The sequence below is a fragment of the Pygoscelis adeliae genome, unplaced genomic scaffold (genome assembly GCF_000699105.1).
Source record: "Pygoscelis adeliae isolate BGI_AS28 unplaced genomic scaffold, ASM69910v1 Scaffold164, whole genome shotgun sequence".
NCBI classification, from domain to species: domain Eukaryota; kingdom Metazoa; phylum Chordata; class Aves; order Sphenisciformes; family Spheniscidae; genus Pygoscelis; species Pygoscelis adeliae.
This window is the reverse complement of record NW_008824545.1, coordinates 157,500-170,308: the sequence shown is the minus strand read 5'-3', so window position 1 is coordinate 170,308 and position 12,809 is coordinate 157,500. Positions and strand designations below refer to the sequence as shown.

Below are 12,809 nucleotides of genomic sequence, written 5' to 3'. Positions count from 1 at the left end.
TATCCGATTTTAGTAAAATCGCTGTTCGTTCACCCCTCTCTGTACCAAGAATCCACTGAAAGCAGCAAGCACATTTCCTAAGGTTGCAGGGAGTGTGGAGGGACAGATTTATTGGGCTGTTTGATAACTTGACTGACTTGCTCAGCTAGATTAATTTATATATGATTAAAATATTACCACAAATCTTAACTGAAGGGAAATATAAGAAAAGTTTTGATGCTTTGAAAGTCAGGCTCTGAACCAACGTTGCCTCTGTCATTTTGCTTGACGTAGGTCTTTTTTGTTTGTGTATCTGAAAACACAGAATTTGATTGGGTTTTTTCCTGTTCTTTTGAAAAGCTATGTATCACTTGCACAAAGATCAAGTGAGAAACTTACTGCTTACTCATACAATTCATGGTCACACTTGGCTGTAGGTTAGAGACTTCCTCCTTCTACTCTGTGTTGCCTTGGGATTTTGACAGGAGATTTGCGTTAGCTACCCATCACTGGCAAAATCTGTTGCCTTTATAAATTCATGGTTTGGATATTCAGAGTAAGTCATGTGAGTACTGACTCACAGGAGGGTCAGCTAAGGGGCAAGCAAAGAAATTGCTAATATTCTCTCATCACCGTGTGAATTGCAGAAAACAACTGTGTTTAAAAATGAAAAGTGCTACATTACTATTCAGTCCATTTTCCACTCTTCATGTCTCAGGCGTTTACGAACATCTTAATTAGGCTGTTAAAATCAGATTAGACCCATCCCTATTTTACTGTGAGGAGACACAAAACAAGTGGGAAATATTGTAAAGCAGGGCTTGAGGGGAGGGAATACAATATCTGTTGTGTATGTTGTATTTTCCTTTTTTTCCATGTATCTTTGTAAGTATTTTTGTGGTTATCAAAATCTGCTTTATGACAGTTTGAAATTACAGATGAATGTATGCACAGCTGAATTTTATAGGCCACGAAAGGAACAAATAAGCACAGCATGTTTTTAGTAGATAGTTTTGGGTGCTTGGACAGCTATTGCATGAAGTCTTGCACATATTCTTTATGAAGGTCCATTTTTTGTTATGGCTGTTCTCAGCTCGTTGGATGGGAGGGAACCTGATCTCTCCTTTGACTGGGGTCCTCCTAGTTTTAACCCCCGTGGAGCATGTGGCTCTGTTTCCTTTAGTGCAGCGTACAGTCTTGTTCGTTTCATTTCGCTCCTCATGAGTTTTTGTGTGAAAGTTACCTGCAGAAGACTATTGTTAACTGCCATGAGAATCTGGAAGGATTTCAGGTCATGACAGTGAGAGCTGTGAAGGAGCGGGCTGTAAAACTCCAGTTTGCTTGCTGGGATGGTAATTATGCTTTCTTTGTGGAAATCAGGTGACCAGATAAGGTCTAACTGGTTTCTTCATGTAAGGGGAGCTGTGTACCTGTTGCATACATCTGATAAGTACTTCAGGTTTTCGTGGGAGAGGGTTTCTTTGCTCCTTGTCTTACTGAATTACACTGTAAGAGATACTGGTATTGCAGTGTATGGATTCCTTAGCTGGCAACTTGCACTTCAGACAGCTGTGGGTTTTCTCACTCATTAGTCCCAGAAAGCAAGCAGTGAAGCTTTAGCTATGGCAGTGCCAGGGGAGTAAAGCAAGCTGAATTTATGGCCTGCGCACTTCCACACCCTCCTTCTCCCCACCCTGCTTTCTAGAAGAGAAACTTCGATTTCTGCTTCATTCACTGTTTTTGTCTAAATGTGTATCTCTTCTCTTGCTGCCTTTACCACATCCTTCTGAGGGCTAAGATTCTCTTTAAAAGTTCGGTAACTTGTGTAAAGCACTGAAAGACTAAATGGAGACTTGCTGATTGACTAAGTGATTAACTTAAGCACAGAATTGCATCATCACCTTGATATCTGGAAAGAAATGCTGGGCTCATGCTTGGCAGGAGTTAGTGCTCTTAATTTCCATTTAGACAATATCAAGTAATGCATTAAGTCATGCATTGGTCATCTCAGCCTTTGAGATGGTCTGTATTGCTATCTTTCTGCCTCCCAACCCCTTTTTCTCTATTATGTAGTGTTTCCCCAGTGGCTGAGCACTGGAAGTTGTTTTCTACAGTACCTGTGGGTGTGGAGGTTTGCTTGATTTCTCTCTGCCATCTGTTTTGTGCTTAGGTGACTGCCAGCTGCAAACACCTTGTCGAATCCAGAAGTGCACCACCGATTTTGTATCCTTAACTTCACATCTAAACTCAGCTCTTGAGGGCTTTGATTTGGAGTTCTGCAAGGCCCTGCGAGCATACTCTGCCTGTACCTATCGCAATTCCAAAGTATGCCGTGGAAACCTAGTCTACCATTCTGCAGTGCTTGGGATCAGCGACCTCATGAGCCAGAGAAACTGTTCCAAAGATGGACCCACATCCTCCACCAACCCTGAAGTGACCCATGATCCCTGCAATTACAGTGGCCACACAGAAGCCAGAGAACATCAGGGAGGGGAGAAGACTCATCCTACTACTTACCTATTTTGTGGCTTGTTTGGTGATCCTCATCTGAGGACTTTTAAGGATCACTTCCAGACATGCAAGGTGGAAGGTGCTTGGCCCCTCATAGACAATAACTACTTATCAGTGCAAGTGACCAATGTGCCTGTGGTCCCAGGATCCAGCGCTACTGCTACAAATAAGGTATGGATTGTTCTTAAGCACTGTGTATGCATACCTAAGTGAAAGACCAAGACAGTAGAGTAAGTCACTTAGCCCTTAACAGTTAAGAAGTATAGCAGCTTGAGAATCTTCCATGCAGTAGTCTAAGAAAGTAAAACTGCTAGCCTCTTCTTTTCTGAGAATCAAACAAAACTTAAAATAGGTCCTTTTCTGCCTTCTTCTCCTCCCCACCATAAGAAAACCCTGTACGTATCACCACGTAAGCCTTTAAGGATACTAAATGTAATGCTTTAAAACAGTTATCAGATTGCAGTATCTGTGACTGCCTCTGCACTAAGTAGAAATTCTAGGCAATCAGCAATGAAAGAGTCTAAGTCTCTGCTTTTCATTAATTCTCTAAATTGTATAGCCATAACAGTAGAAAAGAAAAACTATTGACAGAGTGGCACAACAAATGAGTTACCAAGACACTGATAGTTCAGAGCAGAGACAAGAAGGGGAACTGTGGAAAGTTGAGAGGAGGTAGGAAAAAAATTACATTGATGCCAAATGGTTGTCAGAAGGTCTTAGTACCCTGGTTTTACTAAAGAAGCAGCCTGAAAATTCTGCTGAGAGTGTTAAGTCCCTGTTCAGACAGGCACGACTTAAGATTGCTCTCCTCTCAGCCACTTGAGGTGGCTAGAGAAGGAATACGTGCGCTAATACTGATAGCTTATGCCACTTCTTTACGTTAAGACAAGTACTTGTCTCTTTCTGTTGAAGGCAGATAGCAAGTGTGTCTGTAGGAAGAAAATGAGCAGGTATAAAGCATGAGCCTGGCTGAGATGTCCTTAGATGTACCTCCAGAGCCAGGGGTGAAAAATGCTCTGAACTTTCGGGGGCATCTTTCTATCAACAAAAGAAATTACTTGAACATACATTTGAAGCTGGTGCTGTCATCTATCTCGTTCCCTTTTTGGAGTGAAATGGCCTTTTTTAACTGTGGTAGTGTAGCTCTTGTATTGTCAAGGTATGTCAGGCTGTGTGTATGCATTTTCAAGACCATCAATATTGGAGAATTCTCACTGTTTTGTTAGGCTTGGAAGTAGATTTTTTTATTACCGGGGTCAGGAGCAGGGAGTGCCGGTCACAGTAGGTTAGAGCCTGCACATCGTCCATGGAGATGGCTGTGCAGTAATATTAATAAGTGAAAATCAGTCTTGCTGTTGCATTTGTGCTGGATTCTGAGGTGCTGACTAATGTCCATGCTTGTATGAACGAGGCAAATTTTTGCATTTGCCAGAAGCCAGAGGTTGGATACATCACTGAAATTCAGAATCACCTTTTCTTAACTTGTGCCTGTTCCAAGAACAGTCTGCATCATAAATGAGTTCTGAAGGAGTATAAAATGAGGGAATAAAGCTAACCTGCATAAGCTTTGCAAAAGAGACTTAGGTCCCTTGAAATCTGCTCCAGTGGCTTTTTTTAAAGACTCTTAAATAAGTACAAGAAAAAGCTTCACTTTGTAATCTACAGTAAGCTTTTATCCTCAGTTTTGCTGAAGTCTTGCAGAATGTTCTTTATTTCCTTGTTCCTGGTAGTACTGGAGGAAAAAGTTCAGAGTTGTCTTGTGTACAAATTGTGTGGGTGGCTAGGCTGTGATGGTAGTAGATAGGTGATCTTATCTTGCCTTTCAGCCACATTCTGAAAATGATTGACTATGGTAGCATGTTATGCTGGAATATGTCTTCTCAAACAGATGACCAAGAAGAGAGCTTCAGGAAACAAATATCTGTGTGTACTGGGGGAAAGTACATGTTTTAAAGGCCGTACCTTCTCTCTTTATTTATTCTCAATGTTTTTGTGTTTTTCTTTGACTTGCCATTCTGGAAAAAGTGGTAATTAATTTTTCTCTTTCATAATACTGGTTTAACATCCCTGCTGCTGCACAAGTACAGCTAAGTGTGCAGAAGCAATTAAATGAAATAAGATATATGTCTTAGGATATTAGAAATGTCTCTAATATCTATTACATGTTGTACAGTCCTTGAGTTTTTTCTTTCTTTGGCAGGTAATCAAACTTATCAGCACACCTGTTTGTAGGAAATGAAGGTTGATTGAATGTACAAGTAACTTAGCAAGATAAGTTTTTTAATATCTCTAATGCATCCTCTTGACACCTTTATTTCTTTACGGAGCAGGCCGCTATAAAAGGTACAGAAAAGGCTTGTTAAACTACACTGTCACTGCTAGTTTTACTCCTCTAACGTTTTTCTCTGCAAGTATTCCATTTCGATTGTGGTGATGGACTATCTGCTGCTGGCTGTACTTTCCTAATTTTGGCCACAGGGTAGCTTAAGGCACCTTTAAAGAGCTACCAAAAGAAGTTCAGTGACTTTTATCTGTGTAGTGTTTTTTCCCTAACTGAGAGCATGCAAATAGGTCTTCTACCTTCTTTGTAAGAAAGGTTTCCAGAACATTATTCACTGTTAGTCTTCGTGCTTTTTCATTGCAGATATATTGAGATAGATGTTTAATGGGAAATAATAACAAAGGTTTATGCTGAACTTAAATTGTGCAGAAGCCAAAGCAAATACTAAATTGCTAACTAGCCTACTTAAGTAGGCTAAAGCAGACCTAATGAAAGCAAAGACAAAAACAGTAGAAAATTCGGTTCTTCGTGAGAGTACTTTTTTAGGGGAAGTGATTTGAGAAGCTGTAGGGACAGAATATTTAATCTTCACCCCATATGCAGTGTGCTTTTGAAAGGGACATACCATCACTTGGCCTTGTAGGTAGTTACTACCTTCAAATTTATCATAGCTTTTTAGTGTACCAAGCTCTAAGGGAATCAGCAATGAAGGGAGCATTGTGTGTAAAGTAAGTTGTCTTCTCTGTCCAAAACTTGTAAGACTTGAGTAACCCCAACAGTCTGAGGCCTATCCAGTGAGTTCATAAAGGACAAGAGAATGCCAGGAAGAGATTTTAAAAAAAGAAGGTGAAGAATAAAAGTATGTTTCCCTGACCCTCTCCCCATACTGCGCATCTGGCAGGAAAGTGTGAAAAGCAGGAAAACTCTTCCTGTAATTCCTTAATTGGAAGGGTACATCCTCTTGTGGGAGTTGTGTATTTATTCAGAAAATGCTCTCGGCAATTTGTTTGTAGGTATTTTGCATATTTGTGATGCCCACAGTAACAACATCCGTTTCTTCACTGTGAACAAAGCTATTGTATGGTCTGTGGTCTAGCTGAAACTTGAAACTCCAGGTTTTTTGAGCTTGTCTGATGTGCTTATGCCCCTTGGCATAGGATCCTAGGGCCTTTCAGTTGGAGAATGAAGGATCATCACCAAGTAGCTGGAAAACTGAGTTGAATCTCTCCTTTCTTTTTCTTTCTGACAGACTTCCTGTATGAGTTTTGGGTAGGTCGCTGGCATCTTTGTCTGATTTCTCCAGCTATAGATAAAGAGCTCCCCTGTCTTGGAAGCTGTTTTGGGATTTCCTGAGGATAAATGGCTATTACAAGGGGCTGTAGAGGGAGCAGGTAGGAAGGGTGTTGTAGAATGCATTAAATAGAAGGGGATTTTTTTACTTGTTGTGTACTTTGTTTGGAGGGGTACAAAGTCTTTATTGGCTTTCATTGCTGTGACAGGTGTTCTGGATATCACTAGTGTAGTTGTCCCTGAATAGCAAATGAGGCAGAGATGCTTAGGCTTGCCTATGGAAAACTTTCCTTCTTGTTTGCAGTAATTGGAAATCGAGTTTTTCCTATCCAGGTGTTTCATAGTGGATAGCTTGAGGATGAGAGAGTGAATGGAAGGACAGAGAAGGAAAAAACCACTGCTTTTACTGTAGTGGATTTACTGGGCATAAAACTTTGAACCTGGGAATTGGTAGTATTAGCAGGGTAGGGGAACATTGGGTACAAGTGTTCTTTTTCCCCAGAGTTAAACATTTAAATATCTCTTTTGCAGTGTGGTTTCTACTTTTGCAGGAAGTAGTTGCAGACTGAGCACAGTGTACGTAGTCTCCTTTAAATAATATGAAAACATTTGTCTTCCAGTTACCATTCAGTTGTTCTTCTAAGTAACAGCATCAGATAACTGGTCATGTGAGATTAGTTTTTTCGTCTTCATGGACGTTCTGCCTAAGGTAAAGATTAATTTGGCTTTATTTCTCAGAAGTAGTACATACTACAGTTTTGTTGGAGGACATCATAGAATCACAGAGTGATAGAATCATTTAGGTTGGAAAAGGCCTTTAAGACCATCGAGTCTAACCATTAACCTAGTACTGCCAAGTCCCACTAAACCATGTCACTAAGTGCCACATCTACACGTCTTTTAAATACCTCTGGGGATGGTGACTCAACCACTTCCCTGGGCAGCCTGTTCCAATGCCTGACAACCCTTCCGGTGAAGAAGTTTTTCCTAATATCCAATCTAAACCTCCCCTAGCACAACTTGAGGCTGTTTCCTCTCGTCCTCTCACTTGTTACTTGGGAGAAGAGACCAACACCCACCTCGCTACAACCTCCTTTCAGGTAGTTGTAGAGAGCAATGAGGTCTTCCCTCAGCCTCCTTTTCTCCAGGCTAAACAACCCCAGTTCCCTCAGCCGCTCCTCATAAGACTTGTTCTCTAGATCCTTCACCAGCTTTGTTGCCCTTCTCTGGACACGCTCCAGCACCGCAATGTCTTTCTTGTAGTGAGGGGCCCAAAACTGTACACAGTATTTGAGGTGTGGCCTCACCAGTGCCAAGTACAGGGGGATGATCACTTCCCTAGTCCTGCTGGCCATACTATTCTAATAGAAGCCAGGATGCCATTGGCCTTCTTGGCCACCTGGGCACACTGCCGGCTCATGTTCAGCCGGCTGTTAACCAGCACCCCCAGGTCCTTTTCTGCCAGGCAGCTTTCCAGCCACTCTTCCCCAAGCCTGTAGCGTTGCATGGGGTTGTTGTGACCCAAGTGCAGGACCCAGCATTTGCCTTGTTGAATCTCATACAACTGGCCTCGGCCCATCAATCCAGCCTGTCCAGATCCCTCTGTAGAGCCTTTCTACCCTCAAGGAGATCAACGCTCCCACCCAGCTTGGTGTCATCTGCAAACTTTCTGAGCTTCAATGGTGTGAACAATGCTCTTTCCTGGTGTTCAGGACAGCCTAGCCTTACTAGAGGTGGTTTTGTAGGACAAGCTATGGCAGTTTGTCAGGCATTAAACTGTTTTCTTGTCTGTGATGTTTGTGGGGCTGCTGGACAACTGTTACAGACATTTCAGTGTCTTCAACGCCTGCCTTTGGGGGGTGGAGAGGAAAGGAGAGATGCATACATACTCACTCAGAAGCATTTATCTGTATGTCTTTAAAGCCTCTGGGGGTCTCTTGGGGGCAGTAGGTCAGAGAGTAAATTAATGGATATAAGTGGCAGTTTTTTCTCAGACATGGCGATGGGAGTTAGATGTTAATGTGCATTTAAACAGGCTTTACTTTCCTGTTTGTTGCCATATAAGCTTGTTAGTCCCATTGTGGGGAGGGGGAGAACCTTTCTTCTTGGGTTGTCCACCTGAGAAAAGGAGGTGGAATGTTTTAGCTACTGTTCCCGTTGATTAAGGATGCTTAACTATGGTCAGCTTCTGGGTAGTTTCGAAATTAATCAATAATAGATTGATTTCTAGAGTGATTTATGAACAGTGACCTTGCTTAAGCACATTCAAGAAACGCTTTCCTGAGTGATCTTGGCTTTCCTTTTGGAAATCATCTAATACTGAGCTGTCTTGTTTTCAGGTTGACTTCCTCTTTATTTCTCTGTTGTGCATGGAATCCACACGCCTTCTCTTCCCATTTTCTCCTCTGACATGAAATAGGAATGTGTCATGGTAAAATGTCTTGTGGTGCTTCTGTACCACAGAAGCAGGCTGAAGTACAGCAGGCTGAAGGGGGATTACTGTATTTAGTTTTGTAACACTCCCAGCAGTTCTTGCTTCTGAGAAGTTGGCCCCAGCAGCATCACTGAGGCAGTGCCTAAATCTTCCCCAGACAGTTTGCCTTCCCCATGCTCTCCCCACCCCCAATATGCATGGAAGAAGCAAAGTCTCTTTTGCACATACACCTCTTGCTGGTGTCCTTGAGCTATGTCAACATCAGCAAATAGTGCACCACAAAAGCATGGGTATATGGAGAGAAACGTGAAGAAATCCTGCTTTGGAGGATGCCTGGTGCTGTCTGATGGACTGAGCAGTCATTAGCATTTGCAACACGCCTTTCATAGAATCATAGAATAGAATCATTAAGGTTGGAAAAGACCTCTAAGATCATCGAGTCCAACTGTCAACCCAACACCACCATGCCCATTGAACCATGTCCCTAAGCACCTCATCTACATGTCTTTTAAATACTTCCAGGGATGGTGACTCAACCACGTCCCTGGGCAGCCTGTTCCAATGTTTAACCACTCTTTCAGTAAAGAAATTTTTCCTCATGTCCAATCTAAACCTCCCCTGGTGCAACTTGAGGCCATTTCCTTTCATCCTATCGCTAGTTACTTGGGAGAAGAGACTGACACCCACCTCGCTACAACCTCCTTTCAGGTAGTTGTAGAGAGCAATGAGGTCTTCCCTCAGCCTCCTTTTCTCCAGGCTAAGCAACCCCAGTTCCCTCAGTCGCTCCTTGTAAGACTTTTTCTCCAGACCCTTCACCAGCTTTGTTGCCCTTCTCTGGACTCAGTTTTGTTTCATCCCAAAAGACCTGCTATGCAGAGAAAAGGGAACTAGCCTGTGATGTAACTTGAAATGAGGCTACTGAATCAAAATTTTGCAATGAGTCCTTATGATTTTCCCTATTAAATCTCTCTACTTCCACCTTTTGGCATAGGCCATTTTTCAATAGGTGATGAGTGATGCTTGGTTTCTGTGATAAACTCACATGCTTCACACCTGTTGCAGGCCTCTGGAAAGGGAAGCTATGACATTTTCAGTTGGTGATTGGAAGGTTATTTAATGCACTCAAGTTTAAAATGTCCTATATGTATGTATGAACTCTAAAAGCTTTTGGATGGTATTGCAAGACCCCTTTAGAAACATCATGTATGCTATGCAGCTATCTACCTATGAACTTCTAATAGCTGCCTCTCATAGATCGCTTGTTAAGTCCTTTGCAGGCTTCCCAGGGATATTTGATAGACCACTGGTCTAGTATCATAAAACCTCCCGGTGAAACATCTCCTACCTAATCTCCAGTGCTTGATGAAATCATTAGAAAATCATGAGGGCTGTGTTTTTCTTTAAACATCCTTCCCTGTGTTTTCTCATAGACTGAAATAGTACATAAGGAGAGCACCTGAATGTTTTCTCATGATGCTAGGGATCAGGTAGGTTGTGCAGACTTATGCTGAAGATAAAGCTGAGAAGCATGAATAGCAAGGTGTTTCTTCAGCTGCATCAGAGTGCCATCTCAGCAGTCTGCCTGACCTACTGCGCTTTATGCAGACTTACAGACGCATCACTAGATCCACTGTGGGATCTCATCTGCTTCCCTGCTGCTCTCTGTTAGAAAAAGAAATGCTCAGTAGCAAAATCTAATGTCATAAGAAACATTGTGGAGACCCTCTTTCAGTGCACATATTCCACTGGTTTTGTATTCAGTTGTTAAATACTTACATAACATACTTGTAATCAATGTTCCCTGCTTCTCTAACTAGCTTTCCTTGTTATGTACCTGAATGCTGACTATAACCTTTCCAAGACATGTATCGTGGCCATCCGTGCTTGGAGTAGTAACTGGGGAGGACGGGGTGGATCTGTGAATTTTAGTGGCATCTTTGGTCTTCAGCAGTGTTGAGGTAGGTTCTGCATGATTGCGTGGTGATGCAAGCCCTTGCCTGAAAGTACAACCCAATCACGACATATGTCTCGGGAGGAAAATGGACTCGGGGACTATTACAGTAAAATTATGAGTAAAACTAGGCAAGATCAAAATCTGTCCTTCTATGTTAACAAAAAAAACCCCAAAACCAACAACCAAAACAAAAGAAAAACCAACAACCTCCAGATTTTTCCAGAGTCACTGCCTGTTCAGTACGTAGTGTCACCTTCTTGCATGTGGTATCTCATACCTGTGTTTTTAATATCTGGATGAAGTCTGATTCTTAGGCAGGTTTTGTCTGAACTCTTTCCTCAGGAATTTTGCCTGTGGTAGGTGTAGAAGACTTGAATGCCTGAAATTGCATTTATGGATACAGGAGTTGGATTTGTGTCTTGTTGTGGGAGGGCTAGACCAGGTTAAAGATGTGAAAAGAAAACTTCCTACCCTGGTATGGCCCTCAGATTATTATCCATTATTGCTTTTTCATGTAGGCAGCAACGAAGCTGCAATAAGAAGTCGGCGATCAAAAGAGACTTCAGGGTCTTGGGACGACTGGTTAAGGGATCAGGAGCACAAGTAGTTTTTTCCTCTATCCCTTCACTAGCAGGGAATGGTGTTGGAAGAAACAGGAAGACCCAGCAGATCAATATCTGGCTCCATGACTGGTGTCACCAGCAGAATTTTAGTTTTTTTCATGATGCATCAGTCTACACGACACCAGGCCTGCTGGCAACAGATGGGGTACCCCTGTCTCAAAGTGGGGAAAGGATCTTTGCACAAGAGTTAGCAGGGCTCATTGAAAGAGCTTTAAATGAGACTTGAAGGGGGAAAGGGATAAAACCAGGCTTATTAGTGATAAGCCATGGAGTGGCATGCCAGTGTTTGAGGGACAGTGTGTTAACGAGGTCCTTCAGCCTGCTCCATGATGCACTGAGTACACTAGAGAACATTTAGAAATGGCTCTATACTAATGGCTGCAGCACCTTGGCCATCTCAGGGAGGGGTAGGGGATGGAGATCCACGCGGCAGCAAAGACACAAGGGTTGTTGATGCATTAGAAACCACGGAAGCACCTGAGAACAGTCATATAGGAATTAGGGCTTCTCACCCCAGAAAGGTGGCGGGATCAATAGCCCAACTGAAGTGCACCTACACCAATGCACGCAGCATGGGCAACAAACAGGAGGAGCTGGAAGCCATTGTGCAGCTGGAAAACTATGATACAGTTGCAACCATGGAAACATGGTGGGGTGAGTCACACAACTGGAGTGCTGCAATGGATGGCTGTAAACTCTTCAGAAGGGGTAGGCAAGGAAGGAGAGGGGGTGGGGTTGCCCTGTACGTCAGGGAATGTTTAGACTGTCTAGAGCTTGATGATGGTGATGAAAGGGTTGAGTGTTCATGGGTAAGAATCAGGGGAAAGGCCGAGAAGCCAGGTATCACGGTGGGAGTCTGTTATAGACCACCCAACCAGCATGAAGAGGCAGACGAAATATTCAATAAGCAACAGGGAGAAGTGTCGGGATCGCTAGCCCTTGTTCTCGTGGGGAACTTCAACTTACAAGATATCTGATGGAAATACAGTACAGCAGAGAGGAAACAGTCTAGGAGGTTCCTGGAGTGTGTGGAAGATAACTTCCTGACGCAGCTGGTGAGTGAGCCAACTAGGGAAGGTGCCCCACTTGGCCCTGTTGTTTGCGAACAGAGAAGGACCTGTCGGTGATGTGATGGTTGGAGGCCATCTTGGGCATAGCAATCATGAAATGATAGAGTTTTTGATTCTTGGAGAATTAAGGAATGTGGTTAACAGAATTGCTACCTTGGACTTCCAGAGGGCAGACTTTGGCCTGCTTAGGGGCCTGGTTGAAGGAGTCCCTTGGGAGGCAGTCCTGAAGGGCAAAGGAGTCCAGGAAGGCTGGACATTCTTCGGGAAGGAAATCCTAAAGGCGCAGGAGCAGGCCATCCCTATGTGCTGAAAGATGAGCCGGTGGGGAAGAAGACTGTCCTGGCTGAACAGAGAGCTTTGGCTGGAACTCAGGGAAAAAAGGAGAGTTTATGACCTTTGGAAGAAGGGGCAGGTAACTCAGGAGGACTACAAGGATGTTGTGAGGTTATGCAGGGGGAAAATTAGAAGGGCCAAACCCAACTAGAACTTAATCTGGCTACTGCCATAAAAGACAATAAAAAAAAGTTTCTATAAATACATTAGCAACAAAAGGAGGGCTAAGGAGAATCTCCATCCTTTATTGGATGTGGGGGGAAACATAGTGACAAAGGGTGAGGAAAAGGCTGAGGTACTTAATGCCTGCTTTGCCTCAGTCTTTAATATTAAG

At 43.0% G+C, this 12,809-nt stretch overlaps 1 protein-coding gene across 1 annotated transcript in view; it reads left to right on the top strand.

Annotated features, from left to right (window-relative positions):
* Window positions 1-12,809, top strand: part of RGMB (repulsive guidance molecule family member b) — a 20,923-nt gene that overhangs the window by 2,182 nt on the left and 5,932 nt on the right. The window contains exons 2-3 of the mRNA XM_009321784.1: window positions 1,219-1,359; window positions 2,094-2,661. Coding sequence (XP_009320059.1) covers window positions 1,219-1,359; window positions 2,094-2,661 — 709 coding nt within the window. The remainder of the gene's footprint in view (window positions 1-1,218; window positions 1,360-2,093; window positions 2,662-12,809) is intronic.